The sequence below is a fragment of the Rhopilema esculentum genome, chromosome 11 (genome assembly GCF_057945365.1).
Source record: "Rhopilema esculentum isolate cy_ngs chromosome 11, ASM5794536v1, whole genome shotgun sequence".
NCBI lineage: Eukaryota > Metazoa > Cnidaria > Scyphozoa > Rhizostomeae > Rhizostomatidae > Rhopilema > Rhopilema esculentum.
This window is the reverse complement of record NC_142825.1, coordinates 10,848,696-10,870,247: the sequence shown is the minus strand read 5'-3', so window position 1 is coordinate 10,870,247 and position 21,552 is coordinate 10,848,696. Positions and strand designations below refer to the sequence as shown.

Here is a 21,552-nt window from a genome sequence, read left to right as displayed (position 1 = left end):
TCAAACTATTTATGCCCATATATTTATGCCTGGAAATGACCAACCTATTACCTGAAAATGGCACGAAAAAGCGGAAGCATCACATACTGACCAACGAACAATGCTTCAGTATGCGATGTTTCTGCTGTTTCGTGCCATCTTCAAATTTTCCGGTACCAAAAACTCGTCTTTATCTATGCCTTTGCACTCATATTTATTTGAACCTATGAACGGAAGGGTCGGAAACACTAAAAAGCTATGCTCATCGAGCAGTATCCTGGCTCTTCTTCTCGATATTACCACAACACACCTTGTGATTCCTAGAACAGGAATTACAGAGAGCTTTTGACTCCCCCCACTCTGATTGGCTTGGCCATGATCATGACAGGAACCCGAATGGGATTTTTATTTGTTGACCCTGAGTCTTCCTTACAGCTTGTCTTTGTGCATGTAATGTCTAGGCTACCCAACCCCTCCGACATTTTACATTAAATTACATTTTTGAAGATACTACTTGTTTTATTACCTAGACGTATAAAGTACATTATCTTCTTCAAACGCCGTTCGGTGGGAATATCTACCTTTAGATCACCTTCCGTCATGTTTTTTTTAAAACGACGTCATTGTTGCTAAGCTAGAGAGATGAAGTGGGTATTTAGACTAAGCGATCCTTCCGCGCGCCGCGCAGACACTAACTCCATCTTGAAACAAGACCTTTTATACGACACAAACATTACTCATGTATCCCACAGTTTAATTTCTCCCAAAGCCCCTTTTATTAAAAATTCGTCCTCATATAATCAGTGGTTTGGTTACTGAATAGCAAGGGTTAATTTCTTCCCACGATAGGACAGTAAGATTGAGCAAAAAGAGACACCATCCTGAGATCTAAGAAGCTACTGGATAAAATGTAGATTGTTCTTTAAGAATCTGAAGGCCACATTACTCTTTTCTCATTTTAAAACAGTAAAACTGCGTAATCCCCTTTCAAGTGATTTTCTCACGAGAATAAGTAATCTGAGAGACACTACATCTGAAGCAGGATATCGTTTCATCTGCAGCTCAAAACTAAGCGTGAGTGCCAGAAACGTTGGCTGTTTTTACATTATCAGTAGGTCTTAATTGTTTACAATTGCCGGTCACGTTTTTCTCACTGTACACAATGCTGTTGATTTTCATGTGGTAGGCTGTTTTGGCACATGGATTTTTGTTTTTGTCAGCATTCGACCCTGTACGTGCGAGTATCTAGTTTTAGGTCCAGACGGCTGTAATACGAATCTGCCCTCTTCAATATTGCTTTTCGTAATTTCAGAGCCTCTGCTGCCTACTGCAGCCGAACTTTAATCTTATATAATCCTTTGTATCCTCTTCCATGGCAATCGTTCCTTCTGGTTTGTGTTATACGTGGACACTTGCAACATGTCTTCTGTATCCATGACATCACTTTATAAACAGTGCCCATCCCCTTGAATCTGATACTTTACCAAGATACTTTAGCTGGACTAACCTAATAGTTGATCTGACTGAAACATGGTTTCTAGTTGCATTTAACGGTAGCTACGCTTACAGTTACCATTTGATCAGTATCTGCTTTGCAAAGCTATGTTCCAAAGCCTTTTTTTATAATTTTCTCTCATTTTGTGCTAGGTGTTAAACAGTAATTTTATCTTGTTAAAATGACCAATATACCTGTTTTGATTCACCCAATATTGATGTTCTGCAAGGCACTGTTCCAAAGCCCCTTTTGCTTGTTATTTCCTTTTTTCCCATCTGTAGAGCTAAAATTTTATCCGTTTCAAACGACCTTGATACCTTGAGAGTTGTTCTGATGCGATCACCCTCGGTGTTCTGCAAGGTTCTGTTCGAGAGCCCATTTTGCCTTTCATTTTTGCTAATTTTGTTTCATATTTTGAAACGTAATCTTTTCTTATAACGATGAAGTTTTCTATCTTGCAGTCTGCAGTGGTTGTTGCATTAACCTTCTTCACTTATGAATATTGCTGTACAACGGTGCGGTCTGTGGCCTATTAAGCGATGTAATCAATACTCAAAGAGATGATATAGTGGGGCTAAGAAGTACGCCTAAGGTGTGTGGATGTTTTGTTTCTACTTGACCATTCGTTAAACGACCTTTAGCGAAAATCAAGTCTGCAGTTCAAAATTGTTGATCCATTTGAATCTTCTTCGCGTGAAGTGAAAGAGGTTTTGAATGGTTGGTCGAATTTCACATATTACCACTGAATTTACTTCAAACCACAAATTTATCTTCTGAAACAAGAAATACGATTGAGAATCCAGAAAGATGCTTCCGTTTTCGCCCGCAACGGAAATAAATGGATTGCCATTGCCTTTCTGCTAATGTCTTGATGGGGTTGAGGTCGTTAAAAGCTGCCTTCCGAATGCCAAAAACGCTCAAGGAAGCAAATTTTCTCTTGAATCCTTGGCTTGAATATTAGTAAAAGACGTCTTCTTCATCTAAGCAAAACATTGAACTTTTATGATAAATCTATATTTCCCTTTGTTGTAATTTGAGTAAAAAATGTGTAAATACCTCAATGCTTGAAAAGTATCTAATGTTTGAAAAAAGTATATGATTGAATCAGCTTGTGTCATGTTTTAGTTTTATATGTATTATCATAGTTTGTTTTATAATCATATAGAAGTATTCCACGCTATTTCGTCCTTTTTTCGATGTCAACATTTGCTGAAATCCAGCGACTTTCTATCTCTCAGCTGGATTGAGTGTTTACTTCCTTCTCTAGGTGAAATGTTTGAAATTGAGGGCAAATTGGATAAATTAAATTCTAAAACTCAATATATCTGAAAAGATTTGAATTAACTGTTTCATGATAAAGTGTTTATTGATCACATTCAGGTTCATTGATTTGAGAAATTCATGCCTTGAATTTTTAGTTTTTAGTGCTTATAGAGTTCTCAACCGATGACATCACAAAAATCTATTTTTGAAAATTGTTGAATTTGGATCTCATAACCTGAAAGAGCATCATGAAATACCTCTAAATGTGCAAAATCAGTCAAATGTGTTTTGCATTGGCTTAGATATAGCTATACGAGCACAGGCCCCATCAAACCTCTGTTTTTCGGTCTCTGTTCATAACTTTATGAACAGAGCAAAAATAACAGTAATCCGTTAGCAAACTTCAAATCTTTTATTGGCCATATCTCACCCGATTTTGGCATATTTACTGATTTTGTTTATTTAAAAGTATTTCTTGGAGCTCTTTAATGTCGTGCAGTATCAAAATTCATAAATTCTAAAAATATTTCTTTATGACGTCATACTTACGAACTATATTCGTTCATAGTATATTTTATCTTATAAAAAATCGATTTTTGAATTCAACAGTCCGTTCCAATGCTGTACAGCAATTGGATTAATGAGATAAGCAAATAGAAACGTTTTAATAGATCTACTTTTGTCCTTGCTCTTTCTGCCTGGCTTGTGCAAGGGTTTGCTCTGTTTTTATGAACAACCAAAATGGAAAGTGCAAGCTGAGCAACTTATGACACCTAAAGATAGATTAAATGAAATGGGCGTATGGTCAGTCAAAGTTCTGCAGGAAAGAAGCAAGAAATAAGATATTGTCGCAGTTATTTCGAAACTCTGTCTGACATAGCCCACTCATGTCTGTTGGCTTCCAGTATATATTTGTCCTTCTGTTCCAAAGATTTGTATTTCACACTTTGATTTGCCAATTCATACGTTTTCATTAAGTGTTTCTCTATTCATGCTCTTTGGTATTTGATCACAATTTTTTATTCATCGCTAATGACGTACGGGGATTGTTTGGTAATTGAAAGTCAACGCAGAGCATTTTTACTACGCCATCTGATCTAGATTTAAGCTTATTTCATCCATTCATTGCTGTTCACCTTTCAAGTACCATTTCGACTGACAGCCTACTTAGCTCTTGTGCACAGTTGGTCGCGTTATGTAAATTCACCCAAAATAACTTCGCTGGAAACCTAAGCAAAACCTCTGATAGACATTCACAATACGGTCTTGGAGAGTGAAGGGCAAAGATTTTTTGACATTACAAAGTCAAGCATTGGCTTTCGTATCATTTTATCTTTATGTTTACCGTAAATCCTCGAACTGCCTCCCCCTTCCCTCGAAAAAGCCCCCTCAATTTGTACTATCTTCGGCATTTCTTGTCATTCCATTTTTAGTTGCAGCAGAGACAGGAGGATGTTCCATATCCGATACAACCAACCCTGCATGCTGCATCACGTCTCCTGTAAATCCATCATAGATTCTTATTGACAAAAATAGCTATTAATCGCTACAATTTGGCCGCATCTCTAGATGCCTTCCTTGCAATATACTTATGAATTAATTTGATATTATCTAAGAAAAGGTATCAAATAATGGCCGCTTACGGCAAGAAAGTTCGTTCCGAGCCAAGGATTACCCGAGTCTTAGGGAACCTTTCATCTTTGTAGCGCTTAGTTTTACGAAATTCCGGGTCCAAATTTGGCATAATGAGAAATTTTCATCGGTAACGCTTTATGTTATATGCTTTTTGTATCTACTTATAAGGTGTTCATTGATTCATCTGATATAGCAGGTGTCTAAGAGACAAGAACCCTACAAGCCTTTTATTTCCTCCTAGTTTCCTCGGTATCTGAGACGCCCTATTCAAAAGTGTCGACGGCAATATATATGTCGTCTAGTCTTTGTGCTTGCTTGTGCTTAAATTATCTTTAGTTACAATAAGCGAAGATATTGCATGGTCGTACTGCCCGTGTACTTGGAATTCCGTTGCCCTAATTCTCCAGTTTATTCTCCATAGGTTTTCCAAAAACAGGCACCCACGACATTCTTCGGAGTTGCAAAGAAGGGTTGTGTTTATTTATTGCTGGCTTTCATTTTATTTCTTTGATTTATACCCCGAGTTTAGAATTAATTTGTTTTATGAAAATTGTGTATACAATACATCGAGTCAATTTGGTAAACCAATACGTCACATCAATACACTCCACCCTAAACTGCTATTTTCAGGAAGTAAAGAAATCATCCCATCCATTATAGCATCTACAATAACGGAAATATCTACGAGAAATCATGCCGATTTTTCTCTAATATGCAGTACATGCATAGTCTATCATACTATATTTTTATGAATCTCCGTTGAAATAGTTAAGGTCACATTTTAATATAACATATTTTTATTCTTTAATTTCAACGACAATGTGCCAGAGGTACATGGTCTTCAAAATCTGAACGAAAATATAAAAACAGCTTTATCTACAAGAATGATTAAAACAAATTTTTAAGAATAAACAAACTTTTAAAATGGACAGTAAAAGTGTGAACGAAGACAACAAAATGAACATTTAAAATAGGATCATCCTTCTTTAGAATAACTAATATCCTTCCTGCTGTTAAATTTCTTTTTAATATTTTGCAATAGAAAATTTTTGCAATAGATGAATTGTTGCCTGGGTCTTTATTTGCATTTATCAGTTGAAACATTTCATTTTTGCCCTCTGAATTGTTAATAAGTTGCATGATGTCACGACCAAGGTATTGTCGCCGTAAACTTTGGTCTACACTTGATTCGCAAATGGACCTCGTCTTCAATGCAACTAGCGCATTTTGCGAAAACCCTATCGTCCAAAACTATGTTTTTATGCCCACTTGATTCTATCTTTAAATTTTGCTCACTTTAGTATTATATAGCTGCCACCAAAAGTTGCCAAACTCTAGAGGAATTTGAAATTGTATTAAGCCTTCCGTTCTTTAAAAAAAGCGTATACATTTTCGTACATTGATACACTTATAACGAACCTTTTACTGTTCGTAGACATGTGTTGGACGAAAGTTAGTCGTACTTCATCCCCTTTTCTGCGATGCCTTCAGGTTCTTGGTACCAAAGGCCTATTTAGGTAAATTTCCATACATGCCTAGAACATATGCATAATAATAACGTGTAATAATATATAAATATACGATAATTGTACAAATTGAGCAGTCTTTCAAAATATCTTCAAATAACACATACTTTTTTTAGACAGAGTTAATGCTTTTTTATCATTCCATAATGTAGCACCATGGTATTTGTATCCAAACCAGGAGTGGAGGAAGCACTCGCCCTTAGTGCAACCCTTGGCTACGGGAATGGACCCAGGATTTTGGCTCTTCGTTGGTTGCTCTAAACGTATTTTTGCAATGGTTTTAATTAGAAACTTTAAAGAATATACTGCTTTGAAAGATCTTAACCGTCCGCTTCTAATGAAACATCTTCTAATTGTTTAAGAGACCTTTTTTGAATTTCAGTCTCTGTTTAAATGTAGAAAATGGTAGAAAATGTTCTTCCATTAAAAAATCGTCCTATAGTTGGACTAAAAATTCTACTTCTTTGCCTTAAACTGCGCTAACTTCAAGATAACATAAACCTTTGATACCAGAGTTACTTTCTAATGTAAAGAAATGTTTATCGTTTGGTTGGAGGTTGCTTTTACAGGTCTTTGAGACAAAATTCTTTCCCATCTTTTAGAGGTGCCCGCTCTCTGGAGATGCTGTTAACTTTACTTTCCCTTTTTTCATCTCTCGGTACCATTTACTACACTATCGATGAGCTTTCGGTTAATCTGCGAATATCCTTTCATTCGATATACATTTTTCTTGTATATTCTTAATCTACTGAACATGTTAATTACCGCTCTTATTCATTAATTAAGTTAACTAAGAAAGGGATTCGATTGAATGTGAACTTTTAATCTGATTTCATTCGTTGTTTGTTATTGATGTTTGAGTTTATTTCAATATCATTTAAAAGCCCTTGTTAGTACTTTCAAAGATGGCGCCTACATTGCTTCCAGTTTAACTGTTTTTGTAAATGTTTCTAAATGAATTTACGGGTTGCAACCTGTCAGAAACCAATGTTTTGTTTGCTGGGATTAAGGCTTTTGCCTGCCAGGGATGAAGTATTCAATGCTATAGTTTGCACAAGTGACATTCAAGGAATTCTAACGCAAGCGACGTAAACGCCTAGCAAACAGAGACTAGCCCTACAATGGAGATATATTACACATGAAGATTAAACAGTTATCATTGTGTATCCCTGAGATCTGTGTTTAAATCGAAGAATAACATGTTGCTGCGATTGTTCAAATATTGATACGAAACTCCTTGAAAAGAAGATACCTTCGGTGCTTTGAATTCTTCATGTGGATTTCCTCATTGCTCTGCAAGATTTCTCAAATCAACTTCAATTGTGGGGGGCCTGCAGCTCTGGAATTTGGTCTTAAGCCTAGATGCAAGCAACGGCAAACCTGAATTGAATATTATCAAACTTGGATTTAACTATGTTAGTTTCTGGATATCGGGGTGTAGCTTTCCTTTTGCGAATTAGGCACTGAATAGACTCTGCCACGTGCCATTACCTTTGATCGTTAGCAGGAACTTGCCAGGTTTTTAGATTGCAGATGAATGGTATCCACTTTTTTCCAAATACAATCCTTGCCAAAAGTCTTGGTACACTGAGCTAAAATATCGCATAACTTCAGTAGCATCCCCCTCTCCCCCTTGAAACAATGTTGAATAACAACAGTTTCAAAGCTCGAAATTCATCCAATGTTATTTCATCAGCTAGGGTAAGTAAAAGGCTTTTCAACCAACATTGTTTTGGGGGGAGGGGGATAATCTCTGCATCTTACGGCCGGAAACCTTTATTCCATCAAAATCTTTCATTGGCCGCAGGATGTTCCAAGGATTGTGGCTCTCGTTGATGTAGTTCGTTAGCAAATAGTTCATTTGAGAGTGTAACTTATTGGATGTTTTTTGCAGACAGCAGTTTCGTTTCCATGTCCGTTGATCAGAAAGGACGCGGGGTTTTGGCGGTTTATCTTGAGACAATCTAGGGATCATTCTAATATATGAATATATAAACCTAGCCTAGCCTAACTAGTTGGTTGTCGCTATATCTTAAACTATTCCAACATATGATTACCCTTTTGTAATTAATTGTAGCATAAAGTAACCAGTAATAAGAATAATATCAGTGAACTTGCTGTGCCCTGACTGACACCGATAACTATTTGCTACAAAGCCATCACTGCTATTCTCGTGCCATTTAATCGCTACTTAGCATATGATATCTGCAAGAAACAGCCCAAGGCACTGACATCCCATTCAAAATAATATTTAGCTTGGACCATTTTTATTATTATCATCTGATAAAGGATAGCAAATATCAATAAATGTCATTGATTTAGGAGAAGAAAGGCTTTGAGTACTTTTAGCCTTTGTGGGCCAATCTCTTAATGATTAGCCAACTTCATGCACGCTCGAAGGATTGGGAAGATAAGCTTCGTTTGGTTTAAGAATGTGCAGTTTGTTTTGCTTCTTCTTGAAACAAATCGCGATGTTTCTCCGAAAGGAGCCACCTTTGACACAATTGATACAAACTGACTTTTATAATCTAAGATTAGAACGAAAGTTGTTTGATCTTTCCGTAATTTGCTTTAGGACCTCGATGGGACTTGAAGTTATCAAGCCCGTGTTATTATCTTACAGCTATGGTCTTTGGTTGATGATTTATGGTGATGATGGAAATTATGTACAATTAACAAAAAAAAACATCTTTGTATTCAAGGTTGATTTGATAAAGGTGTAGAACTCATTGTTAAAACTTCAAATAAATATCCAGTTCTCTACTGATTCATCTCATACATTAGTCTGTTTGTGCAAGACCCTTTTGCTGCGCGTTTTTGCCTCCACTTTTGGTTACAAAAACTGGCTGCTGTGAAAATCCTAGGAAACTGAACGCGAAAGCATTTGGTAAAACAAGCTACAGTCGTAATCATAAACATAATCCTTACGAAACGTTGCATTTATCATTTGCAGAAACCTTTTCAGGACACTTGTTTTAAATTTCTAACGATTTCAGAGATCTCTGTTTTACTTGAAACACAATTATTAAAGGCATTTGACACGGGTAAAAGTGGCTTACAGCCACTCGACCACGAGCGGTTGACCAATCAAATTGCGCACAGAGAAAAACACGTGGACAGTTTCCGTCTTTCTGCAAAACGGTGAAATCCTAGAGCAGCGCACGGTGGTTTCACGTGAGCAGTTTCCAATTCCTTTCTTGTGCGCGTGCTCTGATCAATTTGGCCTAAGTTATTTTTGGATTCGCTGTACTTATGCATGTCAAATGCCTTTAACACACCCTTGCATAAGCTAGATATTTTTTGCTAATGACATCCATCTTTAACATTGTTAAAAAGTTCTAAAGTTTGCAAGCCAAATTGCCGGATTGTTTGATAAGCATGGCCCCAGAATCATCATAATGACATAAGATAAACCCATTGTTCAATCGCTTTCGAAATACCGTAAAATTGCTTGGGTAGCAACCATAATTTTTACCCTCATCTTAGTTTGGCTGTTAGACTTCTACATACATCCCCGGGGTTTTTAGAAGAACTCGAAAGGTTGGACCATTTGCTCGACTTTAACTGAGGCACAGAATTTGTGACTGAAAGTGTCTGGGCTAATGCAAATTTAGATTAACACAATGTTATGAAGGAGAAAAATCCTGGTGTTCCTTTCACTCATTCCCAGACCTCCAAGTCGCAACATGATTAATAAGTTGTTCACGTTGTAAGGACAAATTGTAAACACCCGGCACAGCGCACCATTCTGAAAGTGAGTGGGCTGAAAAGGGCGTGACCGATGATTTTTGAAGTCACTGTTTAAGGCCCTTTAGAATGCCGGAAAGCGCCCCTTTTAGAAAATACTTGCTTCTTTCCACATATTTTTTATAAACAGTTCGATTCAGAATGAGACGTGCTGTTACAACTTTCCAAAGTTGCGTTTGAGTAAACTTCCTAAAAAAGTTTCTAACCTACTATTGCTAAGAATGGAGGGGGGGGGGATGGAACTAAAGCCCTGCTAGCCCAATGGCTGCACGGTGCCTGGTGAACATTGAATCATGACACGCTAATTATGTTTATTGTAGATAGTTCGCTTCTGTTCTTGTTTGTTAGAAAGAGGTGAAACCCATGTTGATGTCTTCTTCGAATGCCCTGACCTTATTCTCCAAACAGTCAAGATGCTTAGTTTCTGTGTTAAGTATCTGATTTATCATCTTTCAGTTTCTTCTTCCTAGGCAAATAATGTGAATAAAAGCCACTTAACTTTTCAAACAATTTGGACTGATTGTTCTTTGGGATGCTTGCAAAGACAGCTACCTTGCAAAGAGCCCTTGAAATGGCGTGGGCAGACTCACGCGTCCATGTAAGTGTTTGAATAATTCGAGACCTCTGTTGAAGCAATTGTAAGCAACTAATAGTGTAATTGACTGGCATTGTGTGTCATCCTCAAATCTGGCCTAATTTAAAAGCAAAATTAATTGCTCATCCCAAAATAGCTGCGTGTTAAGAAATGACGTTAAGAATCCATTATGTACTTTTTTCAGCCACACTGAAAAGTTGGCACTTGCGATCACATGCCAGCACACAAACGGATAGCTTAGAAGGAACATTCTAAAGGATTTCCAGAAGAATCGCTTTGCATGTCAAGTGTATGGTTTTAGAGGGCCTAAGTAAATCCTAGATGATCCTCCGTGAGGTTGCATTTCTTGCCCCTGTCTTTCTTGGCCCACGCATTTGGCTAAAAGCATACACCACATTTGTATCACGAATCCCGCATAGAGGTTGGAGGGCAATCCTTTATTCCGTTGAGGCCGTGAATAGTGAAAACAGCCAAAAAGCTCTGCACTACTGATCATTCCTTGTTCTGCTTATTGCAACAAAGTCAACAGCAGGGAAATCCTCCCTTCGATTGCAAATGCTAGTAGTTAATACAATCACTCACACACATCCATAAAGCGGACGGCTTGGACTAGTGTCCGTTGCAACAAGGTGTCCGTTAGTTATTTCTTCAAGATCTGGACGGCAGGAAAAAAGTTTTCGGACAGAATTATTTGTCAATTGTTTGATAATTGCCAGCAAAACAAGATAGCTGTTGTCATTTTGTAATGAATTGTGGCACTCTTTACCATTATAAATTCAGTCTACAGTAAAATAAAATCTATGTTTATCTTTAGTTATTTTGTCATTGCTACAAGTTGTTGTTAATAAGCTGTTTTTAGCTATAATTATGTTAACCAACCCTTAAATAAAGAAAGTAAAAAGGGGGGAACTGATACGCAAAGTAACGTTGCTTGTACGGCAAATTTCATCTGAAACAAGTCTTCAGGCCTAAAAGATTTCACTACCCACTCTTTCACCGACTCACTTTTTTACTGAGGACCTGGCACCCAGGGAACTTTTTCATCTTAAAGCTAAAATGTTATTTTTGAAATGGGCTCATTTTCCAGTCACCTTAACAAACACCGCCCCCTCTCTAATCCTTTCCTCTTAAATCCGTCCCTGCCAGTGCCCACCAAATATAAATTACAGAACCCCCAGCCGATCATGTCACAATGGTATGCCATGAAATGATATGTTGCCCCCGAAAAATATCTTCTATCTATTATAAATAACGCTTTGGTATTCACTGCTAACATAACCTTTTTCAAAAGCACTTCTATATAAACTTCCTTCAAAGCAAAAAATCCCCCATTCTATGTAGACAGCGACTGTCATAATGGTATGCGTTTTTGCCCTTTATGTGATTGAGTTTGATTTGATACACTTGTTTTAGGGACATAAAAGTATTTGAAGCAATCCAGGTATATGTTATCTTTGTTTGATGGTGGGGATATGGGTGGGGAGAGGAGGTGGATGGATTATCAACAGTTGCTCTAGCCCTAATTTAAATGAAAACGTCAGCGGGCCTCCATCGCTTTGAAGTTTAAAGATAATAAACATTGAGGGTATGTGATAATCCTGACAACGGTGAGCAAATCACGTGCCTTATTACATCACTGTATTTCATGAGATAATAGATTTTCTCGAAGCATCTATTTTCGATTTTTATTACATTTACATGCTTTCTGGGCATTTGCGTAAGTTAGTAGTCTGACTGAGGCACACCTACTAGCCTCTGAAATTCCAAGGCATCGCGTCATTTTGCATTGCCTTCCACCAATCCAATTACTGTCGTATGACGTAACGCGCCGGCAGTCGAGGCCACTTTCGACATAGAAAATACTTAAAAATAGATTATTTGATTAGTTAAATTAAAGGCGAGCAGTGTTGCTTTTGTTTAGCAATTTGCGTTGCATCTCGATTTCGCAATTTCATGTCAACCGGAGCCAAAGGCCGAACAAAGTACAGAATTCCTGGTTACGGACATATGATAAGATCTCATGATCGTGTTATAATTTTTTTGCAAACCTGTTTAGACCGCGATATGCAGAAATAAAAATCCTGAAATAGCAACAAGGTTTTTGCAGCAATGATAATAATTATTATTATAATGATTTCTCTTGTGGGTCTCTTTTCGCCATGATCTGTTTTCTGCCTGGTTAAGTTTTTACAGGGAAGCCTGCACTCAAAGAGGGCAACGGGGGGGGGGGGGACGCCAAGAAAAAGAGAAAAACAATGGTAAAACGAAGAAAAATGCTTAACTTCACGAGGGCAAGGGAGCCACTGCCTCACCTGTCCCCTGGCGCAGGCGTTCTTGACTTTTTATGACTGGAAACATTTTAAATTTGTGGTGCAAGAATCAAGTTCCTGTTCCCGATTCCAAGAAAGAGGGAGATGTAATCGCGGAGTCATCTCTTCGTCGTTTACTTTTGGTCTTGATCCCCTTTGAAACACAAAATACATGATGACACAGAAGCAGAACAGTTTTAGCAAGGCCATTTTTCTAGTTTATCTCATGCAAAATCTTTGATGAGCCAGGCGTAGGAGGAATAATCAAGCCCATGTATTCTGAAGAAATTTCGTTAAGACAAAATATTGATTAAACAATAGTATATTCTTCTTCTCAATCGACAATATTATTAATTTCTAAAAACTTAATTGAAAGGTTGAAGCAAATGGTATATACAAATCCAGTAATAAGTACAATTGGGTTCAAGTCACGTTATTGATTTTTTTACAACCGAATGCCGTCGCCAATATGCCTTCTTTAGTCACTTTATTCAGATTAATGCCCGTTCTAACAATGGTTTTAAATTTTACGAGACTCCCGATGGTCTGGTTCTTTCTATCCTTTTCCTTTCTTCTCCTTCTGTCTTCGCCGCCTTTCTTTCTCCATTTCTTTAGTGGCAGGGAATTAAAAGGATTTTCAAGTGACATCAGAAAAAGGATGGAACTGCTAATTTCTAATAGCCCTACCGACCTGGCTAAACAAAAACAGGGGTTTTAAAGGAACATCATCTTAGTTAAATGATAGTTCAAGTCGGTACTACAAACTAATTAAAGAACTTTCACGTGGCCAAGACCTTAAAACTAAAGGGGCATTGTTCCGTAGATAACAGAAAAGAATAAGTTTTTCAATGCTCTACCGATTATCAAATTTTCAAAACGAATGAAGGCATTTTATTTACAGAACAAATTTAATGAAACATCTTTAAAAATTGATAAAAACTCTACCCCTCCCCAAAATTTAACTCTACCCCTCTCCCAAATTTAACTCTACCACTCCCTCAATTTTCAAATATACCAAATAATTTCTAAAGTACAATTTTCAGCTACATGCAAGGCACCCCATCTCTAATCTTTTCATCGTTTGCCCCGAACCTTAGGAGCAACGCGGCACAGTCAAAGTTCCCAGCAAAGACTGCATATTCAAGAGCAGTTCGTTTGCATTTGTCCTTTACTTCGAGGTCCGCGCCGTATCTTATTAGCAACTCTAAACATTGCAGGTCGCCATTTATAGCTGCTTCGTGAATCGGCGCCGTTCCTTCTAATCCGAGTTTATTCACCGAGGTCGGATCGTCTAATAGAAGTCTTTGAACGAGCTCTACGTCTCCTTCAACCACAGCTGAATGCAACAGCGAGTTCGTTGGAAATGATATCAGATTTTTGATACTCGTCTTTCGATTGCTGTTTAAATTTTCTACACAGTAGCAAACAGTTGACTCATTGCGCGTCAGTCCCGTTAACGGTGAGCGGTCCGCGTTTTCTTTGCTGTGACTCCAAGCCATCGAAGTATTCGATCTGCACCTGCTACTTCTAGTTTTTCGCTTGACCGTCCGTTTTCTCGTTTCTTCGCTACCTTGATGGAAGTTTGATTGCAGGCATGACTTGCTTGGGCTTTTCTCTACAAACAACGGTGACACTGTCTTTACTATTGGCGATCGTCCTCTATTTCTGCACATCGCGAGTTCATCACAGGACATAGATCTTCGTATCAACTTCTGACTTCTCCGCGTGTCGATTCCCACTTTCGTCAGACTTCGATTTCGAGGCTTTCTTGCCGCGTTTTCTTCTAGGAAAGAAAGCTGTTGTTCTCTGAGCACCGGCTCTGCAACCATCGTCTTGGCAGAATTCTCACAACTGATGCTCCAAGTGCTTTACTCAGCTTTTTAATCCAATTCAACCTAACAAAAGAAGGTTAGGAAATCAATGTGATTGACATTAATTACTCCAGTTTAGATTTCTAATGCAATAATGGCGGCATAAAAGGTCATATACGATATTGTGCCACTAGGGGTCGCGGGACGTGCACTCTTCCTGAGTTTGAAAGCCATTTAAAGTTTTTTTTGTTTGGCCTTTATTTTTATTCATAGTTTTGTCCTCGCCAGATAGGAGTATGTGTCAACTGGCGTTGCGTCATGTGTCACGCGTCCTAGTTCAGCTTCCGGTGTGTTGCTGTTCCAAGCGCCAAACATTGCCTATAAAACTGGGCAATAATTCAAGGCGCTGCCCAATCTGGTGCCGCGTTAAGATTTATTCGTCAGGCATTATATGACCTCATGTGTTTTTGCCGGAATCTATAAATCGGTTCATTCATAGCAATATTTGAAGAGCCTGTGTGTCCCCGGAAAAGCTCTACTGTTTACCTAGGCAGGGAGCTTGATCACTTGGTGTAGAGGAAGTGACGCGGACAAACAGAAACTCAAATTTTGTTGTTGGTAAAGGAAGTTCATGAGCGTGGAAATTTTGTACGATATGATCACGTGCAAATGTTATCACGTGGTTAGACATGCTCAAACTAAGACAGTTGCAAGAATGGAAATCATTTGCATCGCAAAATAGTGGGGAGGCCAAGGCCAAACCCCACCCCCACCCCCGGTGACGTTGGCCCTCTACATCCCAAGAAATATATGAACAAATGAATATGTTCTACTCGGCAAAAAACTTAGATTATTCGCAATAATCTCAGGCATAAATTAATAGATAAGTCATAAATTTTTTATTGCGGATTGGTTTTCATCAAAGTCACCGTTTTAAACCAAGCCATTCCTGCTAAGTCCCAAGTAACAAAAACGATCCTTCCGGGCAACCTAACGCTCTTTCTTGCAGTGGACAAAGGTTTGGTTTTTGATTAAACAATAACTTACGCGAATGGTACAATCCTTTACGTTTGTAGCTGACAACGTGACTAAAGTCTATGAATGCTCTATTTAAAGCGTTTAAACCAACATTTGATACAACCGAATTATGAAGCAAACGTCACTTCCCTAGAACCAGATTCTGCTTTCACAACGGAAGGTTGCTAAATAACGAAGCCTTTCCTGTGTATTTTTCACTAACGTTCCATTCAACCTCAGAATCGATCGTTTTTCCAAGCTTTACGCAAACGATCCGAATCTGGCTAGACATTTGGCCAGTTTATAAATAGTTCATCATCCTATCAAAGCACAATTGACAGTTATTGTGTCAAATTTTTCACCTTCAAAAAAGCTAAGTAAAATAAAGCCACCCCTTCAGTTCTCTGACGTCATATTTGTAACATATCAGTTTTTTTCAATTCGTTTTTATTTATAATTATCACTTACATTCTTAAATTTGTTTTATCTACTCGACCACTAGTATGGCTAAGTAAGTTGAAGTCTTCCTTGCCTATTGATTCAAAGCCACACACTAATCCCAACATTGTCGGTCTCCAGAAAAACATGGAACAAACCTTATAGAGACGGGTAAAAAGTGCGATTTTATCAACCGCGATGATCGTTTTTACTGAAGTGATGTCTGAAGGGTCATCAGGGAATTACGTATATATCCAGAATAAAGCTGCATTATATTTTTGTGTAGGTTGGGAGAAATTTTATCGGCAGTCGAGTTGACAAAATCAGCGTTGTACCAAATATAATCAGAGTTTCAAGTCTGAATTTAATGAATGACAGTTAGTGGCATCAATGGTCTCGAAGCGTGGGCCATTGGCTTTTGTGGTAAGAAATGCTCAGCTCTTACGGTTTCCCAAAACCAGAAGTTTATCTTTTTACGTTAAGATCTGTGCCTCTCCTAAAAACTGTTTCCTCTCGTCTTATGGACCCAGTTTTATTTATTCTTGTGAGTACGTTCCTAAAGACCAATGTTTATATATTCTCGATAAACATCAAGAGCTGTACTAAGTGAAAATTTGTGCCCATTTTGAAAACTGTTGGGCCAGGTCCGCACAGTAAAACTAAAATAGACGTCGCAATTTACTAGCTGTGCAAATAAACTTGACTCGTTTTTACCATAATTAAAACTATTTTTGTCCTGCTTTCAAACTATTTACATCCAGAGCTTGAGCTAATATTTGTTGACAAATCCTTTTAACTCGCAGCAGTAATACCATAGTTAAACGGACAAGCGATTGCTAAAAACAGTCTTCGTTTAAAAATATCAGTCTAATGCTGAACTTGCGCAGCTTATCTTAAACAGATTTTGCTATATTTATCTCCAACTTTACAAGCACGAAACTTCAAATTTCTGTTAAGAGGACTGACTTTCGGTTTGATAAAATTATATAGGATGCGATGTGACCTAATCCCCTACAAATATCATTCGTATGAAACTTGTCCACATACAAATATATCAAAGACTTACCAGATTGGTTGTATTTGTTCTCTATCGCTTTTTCAACTCGTCCGTCTCTTTGTCGTTTTGCGTTACACTGAACTACGGATGTACCGTCCACTCAATTTATAGCGAGACGGATTACGAGGCTGTAACGCGACACCTCATCGCGCGCTCGCCTCATGGTGAAGGATAAAGTAATTTGTTGGTCATGCTGGAGGTCCAGAGTAGGAAATCGTTCATGCTGGCTACCGTGACTGATATCAAGCAATGTTCGCCTCGTGGGTAATCTGTTAGTTTTTGCTCGATTGTTACAAACAACTTCAGTTGGAGTTTTGACCAAATTCAAGCCCAGTGCCTAGGGCACTTCAAAGTTGGATGTAATATACGTTTTTTTATAAGAAGATACTTTTCAAGAACTCCAAGCTAAGGCTCGATTTTCCAAAAATTTGACAACGTAACTTTCATCAAAACCAAGAACAACGTAAAAAAACTGCCCAGCTTCGGGTGAGAAATTAGTAGAAAATCATTTGATCTTAGCTCCTAAAAACGTCTTGCAAATCTGTCTTTAGTGGTCACAGGAACAATTGATGAAGGGTCAAATTTACTAGGGGGTGAAGAGATGCGACACCCCCTAATATATTTGTGTCCTTCAGGTAAATTTTGCTTTGTACCCTTCGGTAAACAATGCAAACTTTGCTCATCTTTCTTTTTATCTTCTTTATCTAACAACCCCCCCCCCCCCCTCGAATCCTTGTCGCTTGAATCCACCCTTGAATTGATAGTATATACATGTAGAAAAATCAATGTTGGAATGAAAACATTATTGAAATCACTCAACCCTAATTTTTTCAAAAATAAGTACTTCGAGCCTCATAAAAAATTATCTGGCTCTTTTAATGAATAAACTATAATTGTTTTGATTTTTAAAACTTTTTTCTTGCTCCAAAATCGTGGACCTGAGCGACACCTGTTTGTAATATTCGCCTTGTAATAAATATTAAGTCTAGCTTAATTACATGTAAGTATACGATAAGCTCGGATAAGCTAATGTATACAAAGAAATTTTGAACATTATTATCTTGTGGTGCTTTGACAATGGTTTTACAGCAAATATAAAGGGGCTATATATGCAAAAACGTCATACATTGTAGCAGATAGGCGTACACTTTATCAACAAGAGAGAAAGGAGCAGGCCCTTCGGAACCTGGGTGCTGGAGGGGGCTGGAGCCCCCCAATAATTGTCAAACTGTAGTATGTTTCCTTTATAACAGTGGAAAGAATGAGAATAGAAACAATGGGCACCCCCCCCCCCCCCCCAATCTGAATTTCGTTTCGAAGGGAATGAGGAGGATTCGGCTTCTGCCATATATTCTGAAGATTATTTATTATTTATTTTCTCACCTGGGTACCAGAGCCTCAGTGAAAAAGATGGTCAACAGTGGTCGTCCCACTCTTTCACGTTACTTTCACTGAGGCTCTGGTATATTTTCTATGCTTTCTTCGCTCCGCTTGTAATTTGGAAAGTGACCTTTCATAGAAAATTATCGATAAATCACCATGCCCGTCCCTCTCCCCTGCAATAAAATCTTTCGTTCCGATCTTTCCTGCTTGTATCTCTTTGAGTATTCAGTTCTGTTTAGTGGTCTTGTTCCCTGCTCTTCATCAAGTCTACATCAATGAAGGCTAGCCTGATAACCAGTCCGAGAATAATGGACTCGTTTAAGGATATCCGAAGGCCTGCTATGAATTACCTAAACTAGTTTCGGGTAGTACGCAGGTAAAGTCCAACATTTACCCCTCTCCCCAATTCAAAGTTGGTGCATTTGTACCTTAATTTCAGAGATGTCAACAAATATCTTTGTACCTACTACTAGAAATATTCCTAACATGATATTCCTAATAATTCGCTCCAAAACATTGTCCTTTCTAGTATTGTTGTAGTAAACGATACCAAATATGCAGTATTGCCTTAATGCTTGTTCTGTTGAATACCATTTCCTACTTTTTATGTCATATTTTTAGTCATGAGCAATCGGCGTCATGGGGATGCATTCCCAGCATTTTCGGCGCCTACGTGCCAAATTGCCACCAGGCGGACAGATCAAACAAACCTTGGCAGTTGTTGACTAATAAACATTTTTCTTAGGTCCTTGCCTGCCTGTTGTCACAAAATTAGAATTCTGATTTCCTCAAACGCAACTGTGCCTATCTTGTTGGCACCCAACCAAAAGGTCACTCGATAGGAAATGAGGGTTTCAATTTGATAAAGGCCTCTGCTCTAATCAATGCAAAGAGTACCGTGAGGTATCCAAATCTCTCGCTATCAAGTTTGTAATGTTTTTTCAGCCATACTCAAACAAGGATATGATTTCAATTCGTTAGCTCAAGGCACTGTGTAAATTGAAATGATTAGTCAGATGTTTTCAACTAACGTCTTATCCATCCAGAAAGGTGAACCCGATAATAGTGAAAGAAAACAGTTCCGTTTCGTCAATATTCATTCGTCATCTATTGAAAACTGGAAAATTGAAAACTATCTTAAACAGACAGACACCCACTCTTAATTCAAGTTGTTCGATAAAAGTTGGATTATGTTGCAGGAAATGGGGAACATTTTCTTATTCAAAATGAATTGATAATAACTAAGAAAAATTCTTATAACAATCTCTTCAGTTGAACTTTGATTAAACTAAATCTTTGTGAATTACCTAAAAACGCTATTAAGAAGATAAACATTACGTTACTTTTTATATAGAGGAAAGTTCCAAAGAAATAGTTGATTGGTTTTTCAATAGGTACATTTTGGTAAGCTTTTCAAGCTGCTACGCTCTATACATCTTTTTTTAGTTTTATCATTTATTTTGTTTATACAAATGCTAGATATGTACAATCACTGCCAAAAGTCTTAGAACACTGAAATCAGTTTTCAAAGGCAAATTCAACCACCCCCTCTCCCCCTAGGGACAATGTTGATTTACTGTAGAAAAATGAAAGGGATTATGGAGTATGCTTTTTTGTGTGGCTTGTATGAAATTTTACTATACTTTCAACGTTGTTTTGGGGGAAAGGAAAGGAGGACGGAAGTAGTTATATTCGGGAAAACAAATGAAAAATAGAAAAGCACAGCGCAAAATGTTGGGTGTTCCAAGTAATTTTGGCAGTGATTGTAGGCCGAGTTGGCCCGTGATCTAATCTTACGATTTCAGCAAGGAAATAACAATAGCCAGTTGTGGATCGAAATAGGCCAATAAGAAACACGAGCACATGACTGTTGAAGTTGACCAATCAGTGCCGCTTGCCTAATGAAAATGTTACCAATGGGATCCTAAGGTGAAAACGAACTCCTTTTGTCTACACAGTAGCGGTTTTTTCGTGGTTATGTAGATAGATTCTAAAACTGCTAGGTGGAGGGACGATCGGGCTTTACCAATAATCCGAAACATGTCGCCATTATAGTTTATTGTCGGAGATTCCTAGACATTACACAGACAAGGCCATATCGAAGAATACTTGAATAATCGGCAATGATGTAAAGTTATTCCAAGCGTTTCTCACCTTGTCCTCTTAATAGTAATCTGTGCTTGCACAGCACGATAAACAATACAACGTCATATTTATAGATATATCAGTCGTCGACAAACAAGAACGATCTTTGGTTCAAAACAACTAATATCCTGAGCAATTTTCTTACGTCAACTGAGCAGCATGCAAAGATCAGTCGACTTCAAGTAAACAATTTCAAAATTCAGTTTGTTTTTGTGGGAAGAAGGAAAGCAAAATTATATTGGTGATCCTGGTGATTGGAATCTCATAATTTATGGTAGCCGTCGGCAGTAAGAGAAAAATTCCAAACTGCTGTTGCCACCGTATTCTTGTTTGTTTCTCGCGAAGACTTGTCTTCCGCTCAGCCACGTAGCTGTAGATGTCGGCTAGGGTGGGCAAACTCGGAAGAACCATACCTAGGGGGGGGGCAGGTTTTAAAACAAGGAAACATATAAATATATTGGACTGAATCAAGTCCACGGAAGTAAAATTATGTCAGCTTTTCATAATATCATTTGAAAAAAAACTGTAGCCAGATGGGGCAAGTTGTTGTCAATACTTTCATTTAGGGGGGCACAGCCCCCGTGCCCCCTGCATCTACGTGGCTGCTTCCGCTGTCAAATTTCCAGGACCGTCGAGAGAGCTTGTTCTCTTCCACCATGTCAGTTTCTAGTATAAGTCTATACAGGGGACGAAGCAGTAAGGATTTTAATAAAAGGTCAACAGGAGGTGGGGCTCTGAGAAAAGGCTTTGCATTCAAGAAATCAAAAAAGCCACGCCGATTCGCTTTTCCAAAACGCCTTTACTTTGCAAAAGGACATTGGCCTTGGTGTAAACTGCAAAAAAGCTTTGTTTGCTATATGATTAAATTTCGTCATGGGTTTGGCCAAGACCCGGAAGACCAGATAAGAGTTTTAAAAGGAGTGTTGCGCCCTCAGAGTCTTTTGTAAATCACCCTTCCTTAAAATTTCAGACCAATGCACTCTTGTATTTGTAGGTAGCGTACAAGATTATCAACAAAGCAGAAAGATTTCTTAGGATTTTCAGTAAGATTTCCGCCAAAGTTGTATGAGATTTCCATGGAAAAATTTCCCCTCGTTTGTGGCTACGTTCCCCTCTTCGCTATAGCCCCTGTGGCCTCAAAAATGTATTTTT

At 38.1% G+C, this 21,552-nt stretch overlaps 2 protein-coding genes across 2 annotated transcripts in view; one reads left to right on the top strand and one right to left on the bottom strand.

Moving 5' to 3' along the window:
- LOC135694134 (uncharacterized) overlaps positions 1 to 21,552 on the top strand; it is a 54,211-nt gene that overhangs the window by 12,912 nt on the left and 19,747 nt on the right. The window lies entirely within an intron of this gene.
- On the bottom strand, positions 12,860 to 17,036 carry LOC148958994 (uncharacterized). The gene is made up of 2 exons (XM_089111298.1): positions 16,882 to 17,036; positions 12,860 to 14,444 (listed from the first exon to the last, which is right to left on the bottom strand). Exon 2 carries the CDS (start codon positions 14,376 to 14,378, stop codon positions 13,593 to 13,595), a length of 786 nt encoding a protein of 261 aa, XP_088967424.1. The 5' UTR covers positions 14,379 to 14,444; positions 16,882 to 17,036; the 3' UTR covers positions 12,860 to 13,592.

Coding starts and splice junctions, on each gene's coding strand:
- LOC148958994 (XM_089111298.1), bottom strand. CDS start 14,378: ATGGTTGCAGAGCCGGTGCTCAGAGAACAACAGCTTTCTTTCCTAGAA.